This window comes from Salvelinus sp. IW2-2015, linkage group LG18, assembly GCF_002910315.2.
Source record: "Salvelinus sp. IW2-2015 linkage group LG18, ASM291031v2, whole genome shotgun sequence".
NCBI lineage: Eukaryota > Metazoa > Chordata > Actinopteri > Salmoniformes > Salmonidae > Salvelinus > Salvelinus sp. IW2-2015.
This window is the reverse complement of record NC_036858.1, coordinates 11,667,180-11,694,223: the sequence shown is the minus strand read 5'-3', so window position 1 is coordinate 11,694,223 and position 27,044 is coordinate 11,667,180. Positions and strand designations below refer to the sequence as shown.

General features: G+C 45.6%; 1 protein-coding gene across 1 annotated transcript in view; it reads left to right on the top strand.

The window, feature by feature from the left end:
• Positions 1 to 27,044, top strand: part of LOC111977605 (actin filament-associated protein 1-like) — a 127,110-nt gene that overhangs the window by 64,186 nt on the left and 35,880 nt on the right. Inside the window, exons 2-3 of the mRNA XM_070448187.1 lie at positions 13,408 to 13,536; positions 14,086 to 14,168. Of these exons, the coding sequence (XP_070304288.1) occupies positions 13,408 to 13,536; positions 14,086 to 14,168 (212 nt within the window). The remainder of the gene's footprint in view (positions 1 to 13,407; positions 13,537 to 14,085; positions 14,169 to 27,044) is intronic.

The following is a 27,044-nucleotide window of genomic DNA, read 5'->3' as shown; positions in this document are numbered from 1 at the left end:
CCTCAAACACACATTCAAAGAAACACAACACCCACACACGTCCACTTGGCCATCCATTGCACCACATCTTTAACACTATAACTGGTGTAAACGGGTCCATCTTTTCATCCTCCTCCAGCTCAGCTTCCTCTCTGAAGCTGGGGCGGCAGGTAGCCTAGTGGTTTAGAGTGTAGGGGCGGTAGGAGGCCTAGTGCTAACCACTGGCTACCTGCGCGCCCTACACTCTAACCACTAGGCTACTGCCGCCCCTACCTCTAACCACTAGGGCTACCTGCCGCCCCCTACACTCTAACCACTAGGCTACCCTGCCGCCCCTACACTCTAACCACTAGGCTGCCTGCTGCCCCTACACTCTAACCACTAGGCTACCTGCCGCCCTACCACTCTAACCACTAGGCTACACTGCCGCCCCTACACTCTAACCACTAGGCTACCTGCCGCCCCTACATCTCTAACCACTAGGCTACCTACCCGCCCCTACACTCTAACCACTAGGCTACCTGTCGCCCCTACACTCTAACCACTAGGCTACCTGCCGCCCTACACTCTAACCACTAGGCTCCTCTGCCCTAGACACCTCTAACCACTAGGCTACTGCCGCCCTACAACTCTAACACTAGGCTACCTGCCGCCCTACACTCAAACCACTAGGCTACCTGCGCCCTTACACTCTAACCACTAGGCTACTACCGCCCTACATCTAACCATAGGCTACCTGCGCTCGCCCCTACACCTCTAAGTTAGGTAGGGGCAGGTAGCCTAGTGGTTAGGAGTGTTGGGCCAGGAACCGAAAGTTTGCTGATCGAATCCCCCAAGCTGACGAGGTAAAAATCGATCGTTTTGCTCCTGAACCAAAGCAGTTAACCCACTGTTTCCCAGTAGGCCGTCGTTGTAAAAAAGTATTTGTTCTTAACTGCCTTGCCTGGTAAATAAACACTGTAAACCTGCATTGGTCATGTTATTTTTATAAAGTCTATCTCAACTCAAACAAGCTCCTCCATTGGTCATGTATTTACTACAGGTAGCCTAGTGGTTCGAGGGCTGGGCCAGTAACCGAAGGTTGCTGGATCGAATCCCTTGAGCTGACAAGGTAAAAATCTGTCATTCTGCCCCTGAGCAAGGCAAGTTAACCCACGTTTCCAGGCGCCAAAGATGTGGATGTCAATTTAAGGCAGCCCCCCGACCTCCTCTTGTACAACCTGACTAGGTATTCTCCCTTAAAGTCTGTTTCTCAACTCACAAGCACTCCTCCTTCCACTAGTTTCTGTAACAGTAATTAACCCACTTAAGGGCATCTGGGACTACATACCATAATACACAGCATACACTAGCTGTAAGGAATGGCCATGTCGGATCTACTACAGGTCTCACCAACCTGCCCTGCTGTAACCCGCCCTGCTAAACCGCCCTGCTGTTAAAACCTGTACTACTGTAACACCGCCCTGCTGTAAAAAACCTGCCCTGCTGTAAACCTGCCCTGCTGTAACCTGCCTGCTGTAAACCTGTACTGCTGCTTAAAACCGCCCTGCTGTAAACCTGCCCTGCTGTAAACTGCCCTGCTGTGTAAACCCTGCTACTTGCTGTAAACCCGCCCTGCTGTAAACCCGCCCTGCTGTAAACCCGCCCTGCTGTAAACCTGTCCTGCTGTAAACCTGTCCTGCTGCAAAATTGTCACCTGTCTTGCTGTAAACCCGTCACCTGTCTTGCTGTAAACCCGTTACCTGTCTTGCTGTAAACCCGCCACCTGTCTTGCTGTAAACCTGCCACCTGTCCTGCTGTAAACCTGTCTTGCTGTAAACATGTCCTGCTGTAAACATGTCCTGCTGTAAACATGTCCTGCTGTAAACCTGTCTTGCTGTAAACCTGTCACCTGTCTTGCTGTAAACCTATCTTGCTGTGAACCTGTTTTACTATATTGTGTTTACATTTTTCTTGTTTCTTGAACCAGCAAAGTGAGATGTGAGTGAGATATAAGCTTGCTGGTGGATTTTACCACATTGTTTTGACAGCCCTGTCTAAGGTAATCAGCTCCGAACACAAAATGTGTGTGGTAGTCCTTTTCTGGCAATTTGACCTAACCCAACACTCTACTAACATACAGTAGAAGTGAAGGCTAGGTTGGCTTTTTAGGGGAATAACAAGGCACACACAAACAAGTGTTTAGTTTATAGTCTACAAAAACCTTAATTACATATGACTTGGTTTCATATGTGTCAATGTACACATGGTATAACTTTTCAGTTCAGCGTTTCCATAGCATACCTACCTAAGCTATTCTACACGGGTGAGTGTTGAGTTGGAGGAGGTAGATGGCCTGCTACTGTATGTATGTATCCCTGTAACTTGAGCTGCACTCTCCTTCATATCTGTCATGGCTGTCTTTTGTTCTCCCCTTCGGACACAGGACACAAAACTGCACGATTCGGCCCCTGTACGTGCGGGGGTGTGCGGGGTGCAGGGGCAGACGCGACCGGTCCTTAATTACCTACTATTACCATAAGCTGCCGATTTCCCCCATCCCTAGGGGCGAGCCAGCCCGAGTTCAATATCCCATCTGTCGCAGAGCAAAAGGGGGAGAGTGGGGCTAGTCCTCTCTGGCCGTACGTGTTTTTTTTTTTTTCCTGAGCTAACTGCAAACTTCCAGACAGAGAGAGCGCTGGGCGGAGAGAAATAGTTGCGTCTCATTTTACAGCGAAGAGAGAGATACAGAAAAACAGGGGGACAGATTTTAAAGCGCAGTCTTCTCTCGGTGCACTTGCTTATAAGACACGATTATCTCTCTATGTTATAGCTGCCTGTCAGCACCGTGGTGCAAAACTGCAGATGCAAGCATTCAGACAAGATCCGCTCTGTTTCTGAGCCGAGCAGGACATGCAGACACAGGCAGTTTGACGAGCGAGAGTTTTGAAAGAGGGAGGAGGACGGCAGGAAGGAAGCAAAGAGGGAAGAGGAGGAGAAAAGAGCCGGAGAAAAGTTTGAAAGGATACGCGAGACCGGAGACGTTGCCGGTTGGTCACCGTGAAGAAAGGCTATTCAAAGCTGGTATCGCGGGGAAAATCTATCCTCGGATTAACAGACGAGGGTCTGTCGTTGGCCGCTGCCGGGCGGGGAGAGGGATTTTATTGATATTCGGCAGCTGCCGGGAACGCGCCTGATTCCGTTTGCTGTTTGGGGAATAGATGCGCTGGGAAGCCACGATGCGGAGCGATCCCATTTTGTTCGCTTCCAGGGGTGAGTGTCTATTTTAACGTTATCATGCGCTTTGTTTCAGTGGCGCCAACAACTGGCCGCTGAAATTATTGATATGTATCTGAAAAAATATATTTACAATCACCCCTTGATAGTCTGTTGGTTTTAAAATGAAACAGGTCAACAGGCAACAAAATCAATGGAAGTGAAAAGCAGCGGATAGGGGGAATTGATTATATCTTGTCACGACAATGAATGGTTTATAACAATGTATATCCTAATACTAAGAATGCATTCTTGTTTATCATTATCATCCTGCATTGTAAAATGTCATTTCTGCTTTGCTACAATTAAGTCGTCTAATGAATACAGTTCTTTATGCAGTTATGTTCCTTCTCATAATTGAGACACAGAGAGAGACACAGAGGGGGTAGCTGCGAGCTGGAGGCTGGAAAGACTGCTGGCCACCGCTGGCTCCTGAAAGTGTCGTTAGGATCATGGTTTTTGTTGTCCATGGAATTATGCGTTGCGACTGTAGTAACCTAGCTGGTTGCAACCGGAGCCTTCCCGGTCCTTTACCCTCCCTCAACCCAACTACACTGACGAATAGCAGCCCTTACGGCGTCCAGGCAGTCCCGCATGACAATCACTGGATTATGCCCTAGCTGGGCGCAGCTGCCGCCAACTGACTGGACGAAGTGACCGGTGACACCTTTTATCCAGGGAAGCGCACTTGGGGTGCCTTATAGGGCATGCGTTTTACCCGTTCATTGATTTGGGGACATTACCTTTGCTAGTGTACCACCAGTTAATTAGGGCAACATTAGTTTCTATAGCAGCCGTGGAACGCTTATGTTTATGTTCCACTCTTATTCTAAATCAAAGTTGGTGTCATATTTCGGTTTGCTTTACACTAATGAAGCTATTTTTGTATCATATTACTTTACACACATTATTGCGGGGTGCTACTCAAAGGTTGCCATGGTGTTACAACTCATGTGTTACATAGGACCACATACTTAAGGTCAACCAAGAGGTCATTTAAGATTTTCCCCGAGGTCAATAACATAGTCGTGGTTTGACAACACCAAGTGGCTCCATATCTCTTGTTTCTCTGCAGGAGACTGTATCCTTACAATAACAAAACCTGGCTCCAGCGTTAGCGTCTTCCAGCCTACTTGGGTTGGCAGCTGCGTGGTATCAGGTAGCTCCGCGACGTATTCCGGCTTCACATTTGGTGGCGTCCCCGACAGACAACTATTGTGTAGTAATGCTGTAATCTCAAATCCACGCCACATGAGAATGTGAGAAGTGTGTTTTGGCTGGAGGGCTGGGACTCGGTTAGGGTGTTTTTAGGTTTTGCATTGCGATCAGCCTACCCACCAGTGGGGGTACTAGCAGCAGGCAACTAGCTTGGCACTTAGAAATAAATACATTTCTTTCAGCAAGTCCCTGTTTATAAACCCTTACGAGGTGCCATTTGAGAGCAATACGAATGGAGTGTTAATGTGTTTATTGCTGTTTATTATTGTAGTTTTCCCCTCGGTCGGAAACCCTCAGACGATGTGGCATTAATTGGCACCGCGTTGGGTGCCTGTGATGTGGGCATGGTGTCAGTGATTTAGCCCCATTCGTTGGTTGGCCCATTTAGTTCTGGTTTTAGGGGAAAGGGATACCCCACCCAGCACCCCAATGATGATGGATTTTTAAAGGATTTCACGTGTCAGAAAAACCATCGGAACCACCTTTCAACAGCAGGAAAACCCGATCCAACAAAGAGGAGAAGAGAGATGAATTAATTTTTATAATCCCTCACCAGTCAATCATTGAACTTGCATTCAGTCACAGAGAGTTAAATTCCAACTCTAATCGGAGACCCTTGGCCCCTCGCCTGTTAATAGCCTTATGCACATTGGAAAACCAATGTGATGAAGAGCCATTATGTGACTGACCGCCTTGATTCAGACTTATATGAGACTTGTGTCATACAGTGTAACTGTCATTCAGTATGACTGTCATATGGTGTGGCCATCATATAGTGTAACTGCGCCCGTATGCAATACAAATCCAAGGCCCTTTGACTTGATGTAACATTGGTTTTGCATGGCCATCTGATATAATCTCCAAATGCATACAGTACGAGTCATTATAAAAGACTACTCCTGCCGCTCTTTGGTAATATCCTCGGGGCAATAACGGCTAAAAGTGTTGTTGATCGTTTCTCATTAACCCGTAGACTGATGTAATAGGCTTAACAGCCTACATAAACGGATGAGCCGGCTAGCTAGTTAGTTAGTCTGTCTGGGGCAAAGATTTAAGATGAAGGTGGTCTGGATGGAGGATGGAACTACCGCTAGCGTTACAGGGGGAGGGTGGGTTCTGTCTCAGCCAAATGTGGGGTCGTGGATTTAGGGAGGGGCACAACGGTGGCTTTTGGAATAAAAACGGGATGGGATGGGAGAAGAAAGGGTGGTTGTGGTCTGTGTTTGGGTGTAGTCTAATGGGAATAAACACGTCAAAGACTGTCTGGTTAGGAGCTGTCAATCAAAGGGAAAGTGGCTTGAATTTTTAACGTCACAGTAGATAACTTGGCATTGGGCCAATACATGGATCGCTCTATCTTTACCACAAACGTTAAGTATGAGATGGGAACCAGAATGCCATCCTCCCTGCACCACCAAGTCTCCTCCATCCTTCCATTCTTCCAAGAAAGATGAGTCCAACTGAAATCCAGAGCCTCTAACCACTATCCTCTTCTCCTTTCCTTAGTGCTTTGTAATTATCCTCTTACACATACTGGAGGAGTTTCACTCTCTCTGTCTCTTTCTCTCTGTCTCTTTCTGTCTCTCTCTGTCTCTTTCTCTCTGTCTCTTTCTGTCTCTCGCTCTGTCTCATTCTGTCTCTCTCTGTCTCTCTCGCTGTCTCTTTCTGTCTCTCTCTCTGTCTCTTTCTGTCTCTCGCTGTCTCTTTCTGTCTCTCTCTCTCTGTTCTCATTTCTGTCTCTTTCTGTCTCTCTCTGTCTCTCTCGCTGTCTCTTTCTGTCTCTCTCGCTGTCTCTTTCTGTCTCTCTCGCTGTCTCTTTCTGTCTCTTGCTCCCTTACTTCCCTCTCTCTCCCCTCTTTCTGTTTCCTGTCTCTCTCTGAACTACAGAATCCAACTTCCCGTCTCTCAGATGAGGTTTTGAGCAGTAGATCAGTCGATCAGTCTGACTCAGATGTTTGTGGTTTGGCCATAGAGATAGATAGAGGACTCATCTTTATATCTGCGCTATTATAGCATCTGTGACAGTATGGGCAGCGCCATTGAGGATACAACTCATAGGAATGCCCACCCAGTAGACTTATTTGACTACTTTAAAATGGAGGAAGCATGGTGGAGCGCCCTCAATGGCGCTGCCCATGCTAAAATGGCCTTCTGGCCACTAGAGGTCTCTATCATTCTCTATAGGTTTGGCACTGATGAGATGATATAAACCATGGTGATGTTCCCTTGTCATGCCCTGTGGAACACAGACAGATCCCTGGTAATTACAGACCACGATAGAGAACGCTCTCATCATAATCTAACGCCTCCACTGTTCTTCTCATCTTACAGTACATGTGTATGCTTCTCAGCGGAAAGGATTCAAAAGCACGAGTGGTTTATTAAAGGTTTATTGCGTTTTTATGACCATGGTTTGATATGATGTTGAGCCTTGTGATTGTGGTGTTTGTGGCCTGCAGGCCCGAATTTGGTCTTCAGAGTATATGGGCTTATTCATGTATAAATATGATGCAAAGAGCTGTCACAAGAGTCATGTTTGTTCTACACATCCCATTTAAATCTGATTGCTGTGGAATGTTGCAATCTACTGAAATAGTCCCCAGGTTAACTCTTCTGGGTCAAACAGGGGCCCCAGAGAGAGAGAGTTCCAGAGGCACAATGGAGGTGGCGTGTTTCCCCGCTCTGGACACCGCGAGATCGGGCTTCCTCTCTCTGAGCGTGGGTGTGGACTGCCTGGAGGAAATGTGCCGACTCAGACCCAGGAGTAAGGCACTCAGTTTACCCAGACCAAGGGGTGAAGGGAGAGAGGAAAGGAGCCTGGAAGGAGGGAGGGAGAGAGGAAGGGAAGTGCCAACCCAATCCAAACAGACTAGGGCCCGGTTTCTCGGTAGCGATGGAATTTAGGTTTACGAGTGTTTTAACAATGCATCTTTCCTACAACGGCCGAAGATGTAACATGTGTTTCCCAAAACACAAGGCAGAGAATGGCCGCTAATTGCGTCGTTAGAGCATGTGTCGATACTGGGTAGGATCGAAAGATGGGGAGCACTGTTCTCGGATCAGTTTCTCCATTCAAATCTTTCCTTAACATTAGTATTATTTCACAGTACTGACGATGGATCAGCTTCTAGAGAGATATTAATAACACCTATGGCTGCACATATGGAGGAGGCTTATTGTAATACTTACCCAATAGAAATGCACCATATTACAGACTTGGCACATCATTGTGCATGTTAGGCGACACATCATGAAATATTTTGAGACAAATTACAGACACTAGCCAACAATGCAACTCAGCCACGCTCAAGGTCCTAAACGATATCATAACCATCATCGATAAAAGACAATACTGTCTTATGCTTGATGATTGAATATGATTGAAACAGGCCTACCGTTTTTAGATTTTAATGCAGTCTTCTCGGTTTTCATTTAAGCATATTTTTATAGCCTACGTTGCGTGTTTGAATCAATTGCAAAGACACTGGTAACTTTGTATTTCTAGTCAACTTTGTTCTGAATTTATCAGCGATAACAGAGAGACGGATAAACCATGTGATTCTGTTTAGCGGGGATCTTCTGTGTATAAAGTGACGCGGGAGGGCAAAAAAGCATCTAACGACGCACTTAGCTGAACTACGAGTGGCCTTGGGCAGGGGTTATATTACGAGCGTTTTCAAGTGCAACGTTAAAAATGATGGTTTGGGAAGCAGCTTGGAGATTTAATGATGCTCCTATGAAGGTTCTAACGATGAACTTAGCCTTCAGATGCTTTTGGGAAACCGGGCCCAGGGCAGAAGGAGATGGGGGGGGCACAGTAGGAGGGGGGGGGGCACAGTATGAGGGTCATCTGGAAGAGCCAGGCTGTAGTGTTTGTGTGTTTTGGGGTTTAAAGTAAGGAGCCAGCGTTGAGCGATGCCCTGTTGTGTGGTGGCGACTGGCGCGAGGGGGGGTAACCACGATGATGCCAGACCATAAACCACCCCAATTAACGTCACCACCGTCCAAGTGCAACATTCTTCCCACAAAGCAACATATTATGTGGTTGTACCCTATATCCCACAATTACACTTTATATACTGCATTAGCTGATTGAGATTGACGTTCTATGGAATAGTGAACTCAAGCATACCTGCACTGCACACAAACTATGTTTAGTGGGTCATAGGTGCAGTGCACATATAAACAGCCTGTCATGGGTCCAGGTCTGGAGTATCTCATGCCCATTAGCTCAGTCAACACATGGAGTCTGGGCGGGATCCATCATCGGACATCAAAGTGGAGCAGCAGACTACTGCTTGGTACTTTGAAATGAGCCAAGGACGCCAGTGCTCCCTCAGAAGCTTGGCTCAGGTTTCTCAAACAGATTTGTCAGATTACATAACCTTTATGATCTAACCTACATGATATATGGTTTAGATTAGTAGTTGTAGTACCCATTTAGAGACTGGTTATAGGATGGATGATGATGCTGCTCTCTCTAATTTGTCTAAATATACCCACTGTTCTTCCTGTGCTTTGAGGAGTTCGTTGAGTTGTGCATACAGATGTAGGATCTTAATTTGACCACTTTCTCACAAATAATCCTGCAGTAACAGAAAATGTGAATTATTGTGTGGATTATAATGAACGGACATTTTTAAACCTTGAATACTACAAGTTTGCATTTCCTGATGTGCAGGACATATCCTGAAACAACATGGTGGTCAAATTAAGATCCTACATCTGTAGGTAGGTTGCCTAGCACTTAGTGTGTCTTAATAAAGTAGTGACACGTTGTTATGGGAAATGCAGTCTCTAAGGTGAGAGATAAAAACATCAGATTTATTTTCTTGCCCTGAGTTTGTGGGTGTGTATTTGTGCATTAATCATTCTCTGTCTGTCTCTTATTTATATATGGTGTCTGTCTGTAGCACACACGTCTGTTGTGTTTAGTCTGGGGACGTGACAGCCTTTCAAGTCAGGACCAGCTCTTAAACACATCCACACCGCCTAGGGCCTATCATAAAAGTCACAGGAGAAGGTAGAGCAGTGTTTAAGGACCTGTCAGACATCACACAAACAACTGATAGACAGACAGACACACACACACACTAAAGAAAGTATGGTGGGCGGGTGTATACAGTCAGTCCATTTTAAATTAGGGCACTACAACATTTAATTTTAAACAGAAGACTGGTATTTATGTCAGTGAAAGCAGACGGTCTCAAGTTCAACTATAGATCTAGGCCCAAACAAGACCTTGTCCGAAAACATGTTCACCTAGACCCAAACATGTTCACCTAGACCCAAACATGTTCACCTAGAACCTAACATGTTCACCTGGAACCTAACATGTTCACCTAGAACCTAACATGTTCACCTAGAACCTAACATGTTCACCTGGAACCCAAACATGTTCACCTGGAACCCAAACATGTTCACCTGGAACCCAAACACGTTCACCTGGAACCCAAACACGTTCACCTGGAACCCAAACACGTTCACCTGGAACCCAAACACGTTCACCTGGAACCTAAACACGTTCACCTGGAACCTAAACACGTTCACCTAGAACCTAAACACGTTCACCTGGAACCTAACTTGTCCACCTAGACGCAAACATGTAAACCCTTTGGCCCCCGTGATCTTCCTCATAACCCTTTACCTCTCTTGCTTGGTCCAAGAATTACGACTGACTGCCCCCGAGCTGAGACATTCTCCTGTAGGTTCAAGGTGTGTCCACATCTTGACTCAAGAGGGGGTTTAGTGTTTTAAGAAGGCCCAGCCAGAAGCTATCTTTTGGCATCGGAGCCTGTTGACATGGGGAGTTTTGTTAGTGTAGAGTGCTGAGTGTTGGCGAGAGAGGGGGAGAAAGAGAGAGGGGTGGGGGGAGCGAGGGGATGGAGGGTGAGCGAGAGAGGGGGATGGGCGGTGAGCGAGAGAGGGGGAGAGAGAGAAGAGACAGGGGGAGGGTGGGTGAGCGAGAGAGGGGAGCAAGAGAGAGAGATGGGGGGGCGAGGGAGGGAGGAGGGAGGGATAGAGGAGGGGGGGTGTGAGCGAGGGAGGGAGATGAGAGGGGGAGGGGGGGTGAGCGAGGGAGGGGGGAGGGAGAGGGGGAGGGGGGGGGAGCGAGGGAGGGAAAGAGAGAGAGAGAGAGGGAGGGAGAGAGAGAGTGAGTGGGTGGTTTGTTTGCGTGGTTTACTGTTTTAGTTCATAGCCCTAAAGGATTGTTTGAGGGTGGTCCTCTTCGCTCCACACCACCTACTTCTAATTCCCTTAAGCCGTCTGGGATTTTAATGCATATTGTTGCTCCCCCAACGCGCGTTTTGACCACCCCTGTTGGAAGTCCGCTAAACCATTCAGTCTTTCTCTATCCAAAGGCATGAGCTCACCAATACACTGTGAAATTGGACGTAAAACTCTGAAGACTCCTGGCTGCAACACGTGTACAGTAAGAAAGGCTGGAATCCATGTATGCTGTCATGCACTTTTTTTTGTTGTTGTTGCCATTTACACAACTGGTCCAAGACTGCTGTAATGACGTTGTTCAGCATGACTAAGTGTTGGTCTGGGGTTTGGAAAACTGATCAAAAATCTGTTTCTGAAGGGCAGAAAGTAACCAACGACTATTTTAGCCTGATATTGAGGTGCTTGTTTAGTCCTAGGCTATTTCCTATGGCTCTCTCTCCTTCTCCCTTTTTCTCTCTCCTATGTCTGTCTGTCTTTTGTCTCCCCCCTCTATATCCCGCTCTCTCCCCCTGGCTTCCACCTCTCTCTCCCTCCTGGCTTCCACCTCTCTCATAGGATAATACGATTAAAACAGGAATGTGTGAAAGTTGCTGTTTGTATCGAGAGAGGGAGAGACTCCCAGTCTTGTCCATGGCTCAGAGTGAAATATGAGCGTGTGTTTTAACCTCATAAATGTCAAATCAAATCAAATGTCTCTCCCAGACAACGATATGCACCAATCTCCATGCCAGACAACGGTATGCACCAATCTCCATGCCAGACAACGGTATGCACCAATCTCCATGCCAGACAACGGTATGCACCAATCTCCATCCTAGACAACGGTATGCACCAATCTCCATGCCAGACAACGGTATGCACCAATATCCATCCCAGACAACGGTATGCACCAATATCCATCCCAGACAAACTGAATCAAAAAGTTTGGGCCACCCTCCTCAAACTGTACATCACTACATTCATTGAAGTCAAGGGGGTCCTTCAGGCTTTTACAGGGCCGACTAGATATTATATATTCATTGCAGGTGTCTGGCAAAAACAATGCGTACTGTACTTTTGTGAATTGAGACTCTGCCCAAAACACTGTGTGCTGTTGTGCTAAGAACATTCAAAGCGTTTCATTGGCTGTCCGTCAGTTTCACATTAAGATGGGATGCCTATAGTTGCGTTATAATTTACTGTGACATATACCAGTATTGCAAATACTCGTTGGTTTTGTGTCAAGGAAACAAAAGACAAGCAGATTAACTTCTTTAGGAAAACAGCTCTAATTGTTGTACAACAAACATATATGTTGTCATCCAGAGTCACATGTATTTTCTAAGCTATAACACACAAATATTATCATACAGCAGGTTGGTCTGCGTGTTTTTATTTATATTAAATATTGCGATACTGGTATCGTCCTGGACCTAATGACATAATGCATAACTCGATAATACACTACATGACCAAAAGTATATGGACACCTGCTTCGTCTAACATTTCATTCCAAAATCATGGGCATTAATATGGAGTTGGTCCCCTTTGCTGCTGTATAACAGCCTCCACTTTCTGGAAGGCTTTCCACTAGATGTTGGACAATTGCTGCGGGGACTTGCTTCCATTCAGCAACAAGAGCATTTAGTGTGGTCGGGCACTGGTGTTGGGCGATTAGGCCTGGCTCGCAGTCGGCGTTCCAATTCATCCCAAAGGTGTTCGATGGGTTGCAGTCAGTTCTCTGTGCAGGCCAGTTAAGTTCTTCCACACCGATCTCGAAAACCATTTCTGTATGGACCTCGCTTTATGCATGGTGGCTATCATTTGACGGGGTGTCCACATACTGTTGTAAGTATGTGTGTTGTGTTGTTATATATATATATATATATATATACACACATTCCGGTGAATTCTCTGCAGAACTAACCACAGATAGGACCTATGATTATATGATGAGCTAACCAACTACAACTTGTAAGGTCATGTCAACGCGGAGACTGGACCTGCCAACCTCCCTCTTTAGCCTTCATATGATGTCATCAGCAATTACATCTTCTCATGTTTATGACAGGCTCTACTGGAACTCAAAGGGCTGAAACTATGGAAGATAGAGGGTGTTCTTTATCTACAGCCTGGTTCTGATTTGATGTGCAGCGCATAACACCCTCATATATCACCCCTACAAACTCAATGTGAAGCGATCCGTAAATGTCTGAGAGAACCATACCCTTTTTTCACTCCCAGTGAGAGATACACACAACACACACACACACACACACACACAAACAACACACACACAACACTGACACACACACACACACACACACACACACACACACACACACACACACACCCTTACCTACACCTTCAGCTATGTATTTATATGGGCTTTGCCTATTGTTTTGCTGTATGAAGAGGAGAGGAGGTGTATTTTCCCAGAGCTGTAAATCAGCATTGATAGCAGGGAGGGAGATTCCTCAGGTGTTGTACCAGTGCCAGCCTGGGTTTACCTTTCCATCTGTATCTAACACTGTGAATGTCTTACAGAAGGTTTCTGCATAACACCTGAGCTGTTCTTCTGTTTCCTCAGACAGGAGGCTGTTGTAACTGTATTGCCAGGCACTGTTGAAATCAACGATGTCATTCATACACATAACGTAGTGCTTATCCATTACCAAGACATTGCCATCAACCCTGATAATGTCTAACATTCTAACACCGTGTGTTTTTTTTGTCTCTTTGAAGCCATGGAGGAGTTGGTGTGTGAGCTGCGTCTGTTCCTGGACCTGCTGGACAGGGAGTATCTGAGCGCTGGGGCCAAGGAGAAGAAGATGCTTATCTCTGACATCCTCCACAGGGTCCTCACCGCTAAAGGTTACAACCGCAGCTATTATCAAATACACTGGCATCTGTCACGTGCTTCGTAAACAACAGGCTGACAGTGAGATGCTTACTTACAGGGCCGTTCCCAACAATGTAGAGAGAAAAAATAATAGTCAAATAATAATAATAATAACACAAGGAATATATCCACAATGAGTAACGATAATTTGGCTATATACACGACGTACCAGTACTGAGTCAATGTGCAGTGGTACGAGGTAGTTGAGGTACACACAGTATGTACATTTACTGTAGGTAGGGATAAACTGACTGTATCATTATCTTGCATACAACCTTTACACAATCTCACTCCACTCTCACATCTCCTACATCCTCCACACGATCCTCAACGGTAAAGACCACAACCTTCACCATCATACAACCGTTACTCAGCGTCAGTCCTCAACCCAGACCAACAGCCATTTCATACCCTCAATCCACACCCTCTACCTCATTACCATTATCATCATACCTAATCCATGCCATTGCATTTTATGTTTGTTGATACTAATTTGATCTCTCTCTCTCTTCCTCTCTCAGAGCCCTCGTTCAAGTCAGAGGTCCACAGCAGCCTTCCGGCACCCCCTCAGATGCCACTCCCTGAGATCCCACACCCCTGGCTCGTAAGACCACCTCACACACCATCGCTCTCTCTCTGACCTATGACATCACAACCTTTACATCACATACAGTGCATTCGGAAAGTATTCAGACCCCTTGACTTTTTTTAACGTTACAGCCTTATTCTAGAATGGATTAAATAAAACATCTACACACAATACCCCATAATGACAAAGCGAACATTTTTGCACATTTATTAACAATAAAAAACAGAAATACCTTATTTACATTATTATTCAGACCCTTTGCTATCAGACTTGAAATTGATCTCAGGTGCATCCTGTTTCCATTGATCATCCTTGAGATGTTTCTACACCTTGATTGTAGTCCACCTGTGGTAAATTTAATTAATTGGACATGATTTGGAAAGGCACACACCTGTCTATATAAGGTCCCACAGTTGACAGTGCATGTCAGAGCAAAAACCAAGTCATGAGGTTGAAGGAATTGTGCGTAGAGCTCTGAGACAGGATTGTGTCGAGGCACAGATCTGGGTAAGGGTACCAAAACACAAACATTTGGCAGCATTGAAGGTCCCCAAGAACACAGTGACTTCTATCATTCTTAAATGGAAGAAGGCACATGACAGCCCAATTGGAGTTTGCCAAATGTAGCTAAAGGAATCTCAGACCATGAGAAACAAGATTATCTGGTCTGATGAAAACCAAGATTGAACTATTTGGCCTGAATGCCAAGCGTCTCGTCTGGAGGAAAAATGGCACCATCCCTGCGGTGAAGCACGGTGGTGGCAGCATCATGCTGCAGGGAAGTTTTTCAGTGGCAGGGACTGGGAGACTAGTCAGGATTGAGTGAAAGATGAACGAAGCAAAGTACAGAGATCCTTGATGAAAACTCCAGAGCGCTCAGGACCTCAGACTGGGGCAAAGGTTCACCTTCCAACAGAACAACGACCCTAAGCACACAGCCAAGACAACGCAGTAGTGGCTTTGGGACAAGTCTCTGAATGTCCTTGAGTGGCCCAGCAAGAGCCCAGACTTGAACCTGATCGAATATCTCTGTAGAGACCTGAAAATAGCTGTGCAGTGATAATCACCATCCAACCTGATAGAGCTTGAGAGGATCTGCAGAGAAGAATGGGAGAAACTCCACAAATATAGGTGTACCAAGCTTGAGGAGTAATAACCAAGAATAATCGTCTGTAATCGCTGCCGAAGGTGCTTCAACAAAAGTACTGAGTTAAGGGTCTGAATACTTACAGTACCAGTCAAATGTTTGGACTCACCTATTCATTCAAAGGTTTTTCTTTATTTTTACTATTTTCTACATTGTCAAATAATAGTGAAGACATCAAAACTATGAATGACACGTATTGAGTCATGTAGTAACCAATGTTTTTTTTAAACAAATCTAAATCTATTTTATGTTGGAGATTCTTCAAAGCCACCCTTTGCCTTGATGACAGCTTTGCACACGCTTGGCATTCTCTCAACCACCTTCATGTGGTAATCACCTGGAATGCATTTCAATTAACAGGCTTGCCTTGTTAAAAGTTAATTTCTTAATGTGTTTGAGCCAATCAGTTGTGTTGTGACAAGGTAGGGGGGATATACAGCAGATAGTCCTATTTGGTAAAAGACCAAGTCCATATCATATCAAGAAAAGCTCAAATAAGCAAAGAGAAACGACAGTCCATCATTGCTTTAATAAGACATGAAGGTCAGTCAAAATCCGGAAAATTTCAAGAACTTTGAAAGTTTCTTCAAGGGCAGTCGCAAAAACCATCAAGCACTATGATGAAACTGGCTCTCATGAGGAGCGCCACAGGAAAGGAAGACCCAGAGTTACCTCTGCTGCAGAGGACAAGTTCATTAGTTAACTGCACCTCAGATTGCAGCCCAAATAAATGCTTCAGAGTTCAAGTAACAGACACATCTCAACATCAACTGTTCTGAGGAGACTGCGTGAATCAGGCCTTCATGGTTGATTTTGCTGTAAAGAAACCACTACTAAAGGACACCAATAATAAGAAGAGACTTGCTTGGGCCAAGAAAAACGAGCAATGGACATTAGACTGGTGCAAATCTGTCCTTTGGTCTGATGAGTCCAAATTTTAGATTTTTGGTTCCAACCGCTGTGTCTTTGTGAGACGCAGAGTAGGTGAACGGATGATCTCTGCATGTGTGGTTCCCACCGTGAAGCATGAAGGAGGAGGTGTGATGGTGTGGAGGTGCTTTGCTGGTTATACGGTCTGTGATTTATTTAGAATTCAAGGCCTACTTAACCAGCATGGCTACCACAGCATTCTGCAGTGATACGCCATCCCATCTGGTTTGCGCTTAGTGGGACTATCATTTGTTTTTGAACAGGACAATGACCCAAAACACACCTCCAGGCTGTGTAAGGGCTATTTGACCAAGAAGGATAGCGATGGAGTGCTGCATCAGATGACCTGACCTCCACAATCACCCGACCTCAACCCAATTGAGATGGTTTAGGATGAGTTGGACCGCAGAGTGAAGGAAAAGCAGCCAACAAGTGCTCAGCATATGTGGGAACTCCTTCAAGACTGTTGGAAAAGCATTCCTCATGAAGCTGGTTGACATGAGTGGCCAAGAGTGTCCAAAGCTGTCATCAAGGCAAAGGGTGGCTACTTGGAAGAACCTTAAATATAAATATAATATTATATATATATATATATATATATATATATTGTTTAACACTTGTTTGGTTACTACATGATTCCATATGTGTATTACATCGTTTGATGTCTTCACTATTATTCTACAATGTAGAAATAGTACAAATAAAGAAAAAACCTTGAATGAGAGGTGTGTCCAAACTTTTGACTGGTACTCTATGTGAATTCATATTTCATATATACAGTGGGGAGAAGAAGTATTTGATACACTGCCGATTTTGCAGGTTTTCCTACTTACAAAGCATGTAGAGGTCTGTACCTTTTATCATAGGTACACTTCAACTGTGAGAGACGGAATCTAAAACAAAAATCCAGAAAATCACATTGTATGATTTTTATATAATTAATTAGCATTTTATGTCATGACATAAGTATTTGATCACCTACCAACCAGTAAGAATTTCGGCTCTCACAGACCTGTTAGTTTTCTTTAAGAAGCCCTCCTGTTCTCCACTCATTACCTGGATTAACTGCACCTGTTTGAACTCGTTACCTGTATAAAGACAACTGTCCACACACTCAATCAAACAGACTCCAACCTCTCACAATGGCCAAGACCAGAGAGCTGTGTAAGGACATCAGGGATAACATTGTAGACCTGCACAAGGCTGGGATGGGCTACAGACAATAGGCAAGAGCTTGGTGAGAAGGCAACAACTGTTGGCGCAATTATTCGAAAATGGAAGAAGTTCAAGATGACGGTCAATCACCCTCGGTCTGGGGCTCCATGCAAGATCTCACCTCGTGGGGCATCAATGATCATGAGGAAGGTGAGGGATCAGCCTACACGGCAGGACCTGGTCAATGACCTGAAGAGAGCTGGGACCACAGTCTCAAAGAAAACCATTAGTAACACACTACGCCGTCATGGATTAAAATCCAGCAGCGCACGCAAGGTCCCCCTGCTCAAGCCAGCGCATGTCCAGGCCCGTCTGAAGTTTGCCAATGACCATCTGGATGATCCAGAGGAGGAATGGGAGAAGGTCATGTGGTCTGATGAGACAAAAATTGAGCTTTTTGGTGTAAACTCCACTCGCCGTGTTTGGAGGAAGAAGAAGGATGAGTACAACCCCAAGAACACCATCCCAACCGTGAAGCATGGAGTGGAAACATCATTCTTGGGGATGCTTTTCTGCAAAGGTACAGGACGACTGCACGTATTGAGGGGAGGATGGATGGGGCCATGTATCGCGAGATCTTGGCCATCAACCTCCTTCCCTCAGTAAGAGCATTGAAGATGGGTTGTGGCTGGGTCTCCAGCATGACAACGACCCGAAACACACAGCCAGGGCAACTAAGGAGTGGCTCCGTAAGAAGCATCTCAAGGTCCTGGAGTGCCTAGCCAGTCTCCAGACCTGAACCAATAGAAAATCTTTGGAGGGAGCTGAAAAGTCCGTATTGCCCAGCGACAGCCCCGAGACCTGAAGGATCTGGAGAAGGTCTGTATGGAGGAGTGGGCCAAAATCCCTGCTGCAGTGTGTGCAAACCTGGTCAAGAACTACAGGAAACGTATGATCTCTGTAATTGCAAACAAAGGTTTCTGTACCAAATATTTAAGTTCTGCTTTTCTGATGTATCAAATACTTATGTCATGCAATAAAATGCAAATTAATTACTAAAAATCATACAATGAGATTTTCTGGATTTTTGTTTTAGATTCCGTCTCTCACAGTTGAAGTGTACCTATGATAAAAATTACAGACCTCTACATGCTTTGTAAGTAGGAAAACCTGCAAAATCGGCAGTGTATCAAAATACTTGTTCTCCCCACTGTATATGTTTTTTATACATTGCAAAAATGTCTAAAACCCTTTTTTTTTGCTTTGTCATTATGGAGTATTGTGTATAGATTGATGGGGCGAAACAACAATTAATCCATTTATGAATAAGGCTGTAACGTATCAAAATGTGGAAAAAGTCAAGGGAAATACTTTCCTGGAGCACCCTAACCCGCAGGGATGGGGTAAGTGATTTGTACGAGAAATGCAATGTCTTCAATCAGATCGCAACGCAACTTGTTCATTGTCCTTGAAAAGGGAATTCTTTCCCCATTCTTCAACCGCATGTGATTGGACAATTTGAGACATGTTGCATGAGCTCAACACAGATCGCATGCACTACTCTGTCCCGTGAATGTCACGTCCAATCATATTGGAGGATGTTGCAACCATGTGAAATGTCCCAGGGCATGTTACAGTCTCATATAAAGCAGAAGGGTAGTTTTGAGTTCAATATGGTTCTGCTCTCTCGCCACCTCCCAACTCCTGACACACCGTGTGTGTGTGTGTGTGGTGTGGTGTGTGTGTGTGTGTGTGTGTGGTGTGTGTGTTGTGTGTCCCGAACACTGCCAGTGACTGCAGGTCAAAGGAGAGTTGCATGTTTTATAGTTCCCCTAGGAAACTAGAGAGATGGAGTGCAGTTTCTCTCTATCTCTCTCTGTCTCTATCTCTCTGTCTCTATCTCTCTCTCTCTCTCTATACAGTGGGGCAAAAAAGTATTTAGTCAGCCACCAATTGTGCAAGTTCTCCCACTTAAAAAGATGAGAGAGGCCTGTAATTTTCATCATAGGTACACTTCAACTATGCAGACAAAATGAGAAACATTTTTTTCAGAAAATCACATTGTAGGATTTTTTATGAATTTATTTGCAAATTATGGTGGAAAATAAGTATTTGGTCAATAACAAAAGTTTCTCAATACTTTGTTATATACCCTTTGTTGGCAATGACAGAGGTCAAACTTTTCTGTAAGTCTTCACAAGGTTTTCACACACTGTTGCTGGTATTTTGGCCCATTCCTCCATGCAGATCTCCTCTAGAGCATGATGTTTTGGGGCTGTTGCTGGCAACACAGACTTTCAACTCCCTCCAAAGATTTTCTATGGGTTGAGATCTGGAGACTGGCTAGGCCACTCCAGGACCTTGAAATGCTTCTTACGAAGCCACTCCTTCGTTGTCCCCGTGTGGTTCTGGGATTTTTGCTCACCGTTCTTGTGATCATTTTGACCCCACGGGGTGAGATCTTGCGTGGAGCCCCAGATCGAGGGATTATCAGTGTCTTGTAATGTCTTCCATTTCCTAATAATTGCTCCCACAGTTGATTTCTTCAAACCAAGCTGCTTACCTATTGCAGATTCAGTCTTCCCAGCCTGGTGCAGGTCTACAATTTGTTTCTGGTGTCCTTTGACAGCTCTTTGGTCTTGGCCATAGCGGAGTTTGGAGTGTGACTTTTGAGGTTGTGGACAGGTGTCTTTTATACTGATAACAAGTTCAAACAGGTGCATTAATACAGGTAACGAGTGGAGGACAGAGGAGCCTCTTAAAGAAGAAGTTACAGGTCTGTGAGAGCCAGAAATCTTGCTTGTTTGTAGGTGACCAAATACTTATTTTCCACCATAATTTGCAAATAAATTCATTAAAAATCCTACAATGTGATTTTCTGGATATTTTTTCTCATTTTGTCTGTCATAGTTGAAGTGTACCTATGATGAAAATTACAGGCCTCTCTCGTCTTTTTAAGTGGGAGAACTTGCACAATTGGTGGCTGACTAAATACTTTTTTGCCCCAATGTATATATATATATATCGCTCTCTGTCTCTCTCTCTCTCTCTCCTTCTCTCTGTGTCTCTCTCTCTCTCTGAAAGTACCATTCATTACATTGCGATGCTGACCTCTGGAAAATCTCTCCAAGTAGCTGTGTTTTTCAACTTTCTTTGGTTCTGTTTCACATACCTTGAATCTCCCTCTAATGTTCTCTAATGTTCTCTCCCTCTAATGTTCTCTCCCTCTAATGTTCTCTCCCTCTAATGTTCTCTAATGTTCTCTCCCTCTATCACTCCCTTGCTCTGTCTTCTGTCTCATCCATTCCTGTAAGTCATATCAACCCTATAGCATGTTAGGGAGAAAGAAAGACACACACACACACGCATACACACCCAGGGCTGAGGGTGTCGGCAGCGGGCTTGTTACAGGGGAAGCTTAGGGTTGCAAAATTCCAGGAACCTTCAATAAATTCACTGGTTTTCCCTAAATCCTGGTTCCCAGAACAGGATGGGATAAGGAGGAATCACAGAATCCTCCAACCAGGATTTCTAGAAAATCTGGGAATTTATTGAAAGTTTTGCAACCCTAGCCACGCTCTTTCTGTGACCGGCCACGGACTAGTTCTGGGCCAAACCCACACACTCTGGAGAGGGAGCGGAATGAGACGAACCAGGGCTTCTCTCTGTTGCTTCAGATGATGTTACTGTATGTGGAACGGATACTAGTGAAGCCGCAATCTTGGTTTAGGAAGATGACTGCATCTGGTCATTGAATGACTATATAGCATTTTGTTGGGTCAACAGTCCTGGACTTCCTAGAATAAGCATAATAACACAATTTAGCAACGTCGTCTGACATGCTAACATGCTAACACAGACCCTCTGGGTGAGTAGGGCGGAGATATGCTGGCCACATGGGTGGTGCTATTAGCAGAGAAATACAATGTTGATAGAGACCCTCTGTCGCTAAGAATAGCTATTTGTGTCAGGGGAATTTATGTTTTGTTGACACACACACACACACACACACACACACACACACACACACACACACACACACACACACACACACACACACACACACATCATTGGGATTAGGAGACTCATACAGTATATCCATGAATTAGATAAACAGGAATTGGGGTGGCTAAGTCCAACCAGCCCAATCAACCTCACTTTTGAACCACCCTGTGTGTGTGTGTGGGTGTGGTGTGTGGTGTGTGTGTGTGTTAAGGAGAACGTATGAAAGAGTACTGTGTGTGATAAGAGAGAGACAACACATTAGAAGTGTTGATTTCTGCAGACAGTTGTGAAATCTGTGGCCGTGAATGATCTCAACCACATAAAGAGTTTCCTTAGTTGGCTCTTAGGACTGATTGTTTGGTTGTGGGACAAAGGGCCAAAATCTGAGACGTTGGGTTGTGTGTGTGTGTGTGTGTGTGTGTTGTGTGTGTGTGTGTGGTGTGTGTGTGTGTGTGTGTGTGTGTGTGTGTGTGTGTGTGTGTGTGTGTGTGTGTGTGTGTGTGTGTGTGTGTGTGTGTGTGTAGGCTGATTGCTTACTGTGTCTTTACCTCGAGAGGAGTAGATAGAATGTAAGGGTAGGGACCTGTAGCCTGGTTAGACCAAACAAAACGCTGCACACACACACACACACACACACACCACACACACACCACACACACACACACACACACACACACACACACACTGTTTTACATGGTTAGTACAGCTTTCAGTCTGGTTTAACCAAGCTGGGCTCTTAACTCTAGGACAGGAGTTTTCCTGAGCGGGTCACATGGTCAGGGTGTCAGGAGAACCTCAGAGCCCTACTTTTAGGAAATTCATTGTCAAGGGTTAATGTCTGCTAGGGGTTAATGTCTGCTAGGGTTCATGTCTAGTAGGGGTTAATGTCTACTAGGGTTAATGTCTACTAGGGGTTAATGTCTACTAGGGGTTAATGTCTACTAGGGGTTAATGTCTGCTAGGGGTTAATGTCTGCTAGGAGTTAATGTCTAGTAGGGGTTAATGTCTAGTAAGGGTTAATGTCTAGTAGGGTTAATGTCTACTAGGGATTAATGCTACTAGGGATTAATGTCTACTAGGGGTTAATGTCTACTAGGGGTTAATGTCTACTAGGGGTTAATGTCTACTAGGGGTTAATGTCTTCTAGGGGTTAATGTCTCTAAGGGTTAATGTCTACTAGGGGTTAATGTCTAGTAGGGGTTAATGTCTACTAGGGGTTAATGTCTACTAGAGGTTAATGTCTACTAGGGGTTAATGTCTAGTAGGGGTTAATGTCTACTAGGGGTTAATGTCTACTAGGGGTTAATGTCTAGTAGGGGTTATGTCTACTGGGATTAATGTCTACTAGGGGTTAATGTCTAGTAGGGGTTAATGTCTAGTAAGGGTTAATGTCTAGTAGGGGTTAATGTCTACTAGGGATTAATGTCTACTAGGGGTTAATGTCTAGTAGGGTTAATGTCTCTAGGGGTTAATGTCTACTAGGGTAATGTCTTCTAGGGGTTAATGTCTTCTAGGGGTTAATGTCTACTAGGGGTTAATGTCTACTAGGGTTAATGTCTAGTAGGGGTTAATGTCTACTAGGGGTTAATGTCTACAAGGGGTTAATGTCTACTAGGGGTTAATGTCTTCTAGGGGTTAATGTCTTCTAGGGGTTAATGTCTACTAGGGTTAATGTCTACTAGGGGTTAATGTGTAGTAGGGTTAATGTCTACTAGGGTTAATGTCTACAAGGGGTTAATGTCTTAGGGGTTATGTCTAGTAAGGGTTCATGTCTAGTAGGGGTTAATGTCTACTAGGGATTAATGTCTACTAGGGGTTAATGTCTAGTAGGGGTTAATGTCTACTAGGGGTTAATGTCTACTAGGGGTTAATGTCTACTAGGGGTTAATGTCTTCTAGGGTTATGTCTTCTAGGGGTTAATGTCTACTAGGGGTTAATGTCTACTAGGGGTTAAGTCTAGTAGGGGTTAATGTCTACTAGGGTTAATGTCTACAAGGGGTTAATGTCTACTAGGGGTTAATGTCTTCTAGGGGTTAATGTCTTCTAGGGGTAATGTCTACTAGGGGTTAATGTCTACTAGGGGTTAATGTCTAGTAGGGGTTACATGTCTAATAGGGGTTAATGTCTAAGGGGTTATATGTCTACTAGGGGTTAATGTCTAGTAAGGGTTTCATGTCTATAGGGGTTAATGTCTAGTAGGGGTAATGTCTACTAGGGGTTAATGTCTACTAGGGGTAATGTCTACTAGGGGTTAATGTCTACTAGGGGTTAATGTCTAGTAAGGTCATGTCATATAGGGTTAAGTCTAGTAGGTTAGTCTAGTAGGGTTAATGTCTACTAGGGGTTAATGTCTAGTAGGGGTTAATGTCTAGTAGGGGTTAATGTCTAGTAGGGGTTAATGTCTAGTAGGGTTTAATGTCTAGTAGGGTTAATGTCTAGTAGGGTTATGTCTACTAGGGGTTAATGTCTACTAGGGGTTAATGTCTACTAGGGGTTAATGTCTACTAGGGGTTAATGTTTAGTAGGGTTCATGTCTAGTAGGGGTTAATGTCTACCAGGGGTTAATGTCTACCAGGGGTTAATGTCTACCAGGGGTTAATGAGTTCCTTCCTTGATGCTGCTAACTGACATGCTGTAGATTAACAGGAGGGGGCGGGATGGAAACTGTGTAGAGAGGAAGTTGGATACTCCCGTCTCTCTAGTTTCCTAGGGGAACCACAAAACATAGCTCCTCCTTTGACCTGCAGTCACTGGCAGTGTTATACGGGATACACACACACAACACACACAACACACACACCCACACACACACACACACACACACACACACACACACACACACACACACACACACACACACACACACACACACACACACACATGCTGGCTGTGATTAGACATAATGCCCCAGGCGTTTCAGTGACAGACTGACAGAAGCCTCTCTCTTTCTTTCTTTTTTCTTTCTCTTGTTCTCTCTCTTTCTCTCTCTCTCTCTCTCTCTCTCTCTTTCTCTCTCTCTCTTTCTCTCTTTGTCTCTCTCACTTTCTCTCTTTGTCTCTCTCTGTGTCTCTCTTCTGTGTCTCTTTCGCTCTCTCTGTGTCTCTTTCCGCTCTCTGTGTCCTCTCATCCTCTGTCTGCCCCCCCCCAGGTTAGGCATGTACATGTACAAGACTCAGATCATCCATTTGATGTCATTACTTTGAGCCAGATGAATGGCCCAGTCCCAGTTGCTCTCGGATACATGCATGGAGTGTGGGTTTCGAGATTGGTGCTGCTCCATTCCGGCTCTATGTAGGAGAAAATGGAACAAGCATAGCCAGGCCTGCTGCTGAGACACAAATGAGTTCCATCTGTGTTGATGTTGGCAAGTGTCACTGCCCCCACCCACCCTTCTCCTCCTCTCACCCACCTCTTCTCCTCCTCTCCTCACCCTCTTCTCCTCCTCTCCACACCACCCCTTCTCCTCCTCTCCCCACCCACCCCTTCTCTCCTCTCCCCACCACCCTTCTCCTCCTCTCCCCACCACCCCTTCTCCTCCTCTTCCCACCCACAACTTCTCCTCCTCTCCTCACCCCTTCTCCTCCTCTCCCCACCCACCCCTTCTCCTCCTCTCCCCACCCCACCCACCACCTCTCTCCCCACCCCCACCCTTTCTCTCCTCTCCACACCCCACCCACCGCCTCCTCTCCCACCCACCCCTTCCCTCCTCTCCCCACCCCAACTCTCCCTCCCCACCCACCCCTTTTCCTCCTCTCCCCACCCACCCTTCTCCTCCTCTCCCACACACAACTTCTCCTCCTCTCCCACCCCACCACCTCCTCCTCTCCTCTCCCACCCACCCTTCTCTCCCTCTCCCACCCACCCCTTCTCCTCCTCTCCCACCCACCCTTCCCTCCTCTCCCACCCACCCCCACCTCCTCCTCTCCCCACCCACCACTCTTCTCACCACCCCACCCACCTCCTCCTCTCCCCACCACCCACCCTTCTCCTCCTCTACCCACCACCCCTTCTCCCTCCTCTCCTCACCCCCCTTCCCCTCCTCTCCCCACCCCACCCTTCTCCTCCTCTCCCCACCCCACCCACCTCCTCCTCTCCCACCCCACTTCCTCCTCTCCGCCCCCCCTCCTCCCTCTCCCCACCCCACTTCCTCCTCTCCCCACCCCCCCTTCTCCTCCTCTCCACACCTCACCCACCACCTCTTCTCCCCACACACCCCTTCTCCTCCTCTCCCCACACACCCCTTCTCCTCCTCTCCCCACCCACCCCTTCCTCCTCTCCCCACCCACCCCTTCTCCTCCTCTCCCCACCCACCCTTCTCCTCCTCTCCCCACCCACTTCCTCCTCTCCCCACCCACCTTCTCCTCCTCTCCCCACCCCACCTCCTCCTCTCCACCCACCCCTTCTCTCCTCTCCACACCCCACCCACCGCCTCCTCTCCCCACCCACCCCTTCTCCTCCTTTTCTCTTACACACACACACACACACACACACACACACACACACACACACACACACACACACACACACAACAACACACACACACACACACACACACACCCACACACACACACACACACACACACACACTCCTATCCATACCAAGTACTGAGTTGGTCTTTGTTAAATTCTAAGGGCTCTTTTTGCATGTCTGTGAAATTTTAAAAAAAACCTTGTGGGGTTTGGAAAGAAAAGAACTGAGAAGATTTGCTAATCACAACAAATGAAAGCCATCGGTCTGTCACAATTGGCGTGTTGTGGTTGGATAAGCCCGGTCCTTCTGTATTTAGCCAATCCAAATGTTTTCTAAGCTAAAAGGGAAACACATTTAGCGCTGGCGTGAAACAATGTCAGCGTTCTAAATCGATCCATGATGTGCGTGTGCAGTATGAACCAGGATCAGAATCAATCACTTCCCAATTAATACATTCCACCCATTGAGTTAATCACTATTCATTTGTTTGTGGTGTTACTTCTTTAATATACCGTAGTATTGATGGCAAACTTGGCCCTGCCATCACTAGCTGAAGCTTCAGTTTCTCAGTGGACTTCCCCTACGTGGTGGTTGATCTAACCACCGTTGAATGCAGTGACCTCACACCCTATTCTGTCATAGACGCATGATTTACGGTAATAACGAAAACAACAGTTCGTCGAGGAGACGGCTCCCACGTCGCCGTGGAAACGGCACCACAAGCGGTAAATCTGAATGAATCAAATTTGTATTACAGCGAGGAAATTGAATTGATGACAAGTGACACTTAAAAATAAGAATGTGACCGTGGTGTGAAGAGTACCCAGCTTCAAGGACCTTTAGGCGTATTAACGCGTTTGGAAAAAGTCCACCTGAACTATTCATGGGTTGTCTGTTCCTCACTATTGTTTTGAACGTTGATGCCCAACTGAGCATTCTACTCAATACACGCATCATCAATGAGCGCTGGTGAAGATGTCATCAAAAGTGCATTCCAGTGGCATGGAAATACAATGACATTCAAAAGGAGGCAAATCATTAGTAGGAAAACCATTTGTCATCATTTTGATGTCACCAGATTGACATTAGATGCAGTACAATGTTAGCTAGCTAGATTGAAGGGAGGCCACCAGGCTTTAGCTAGCTAATTTTGAGAAGAAAAAGAAACCCTCCATTGCTCTTG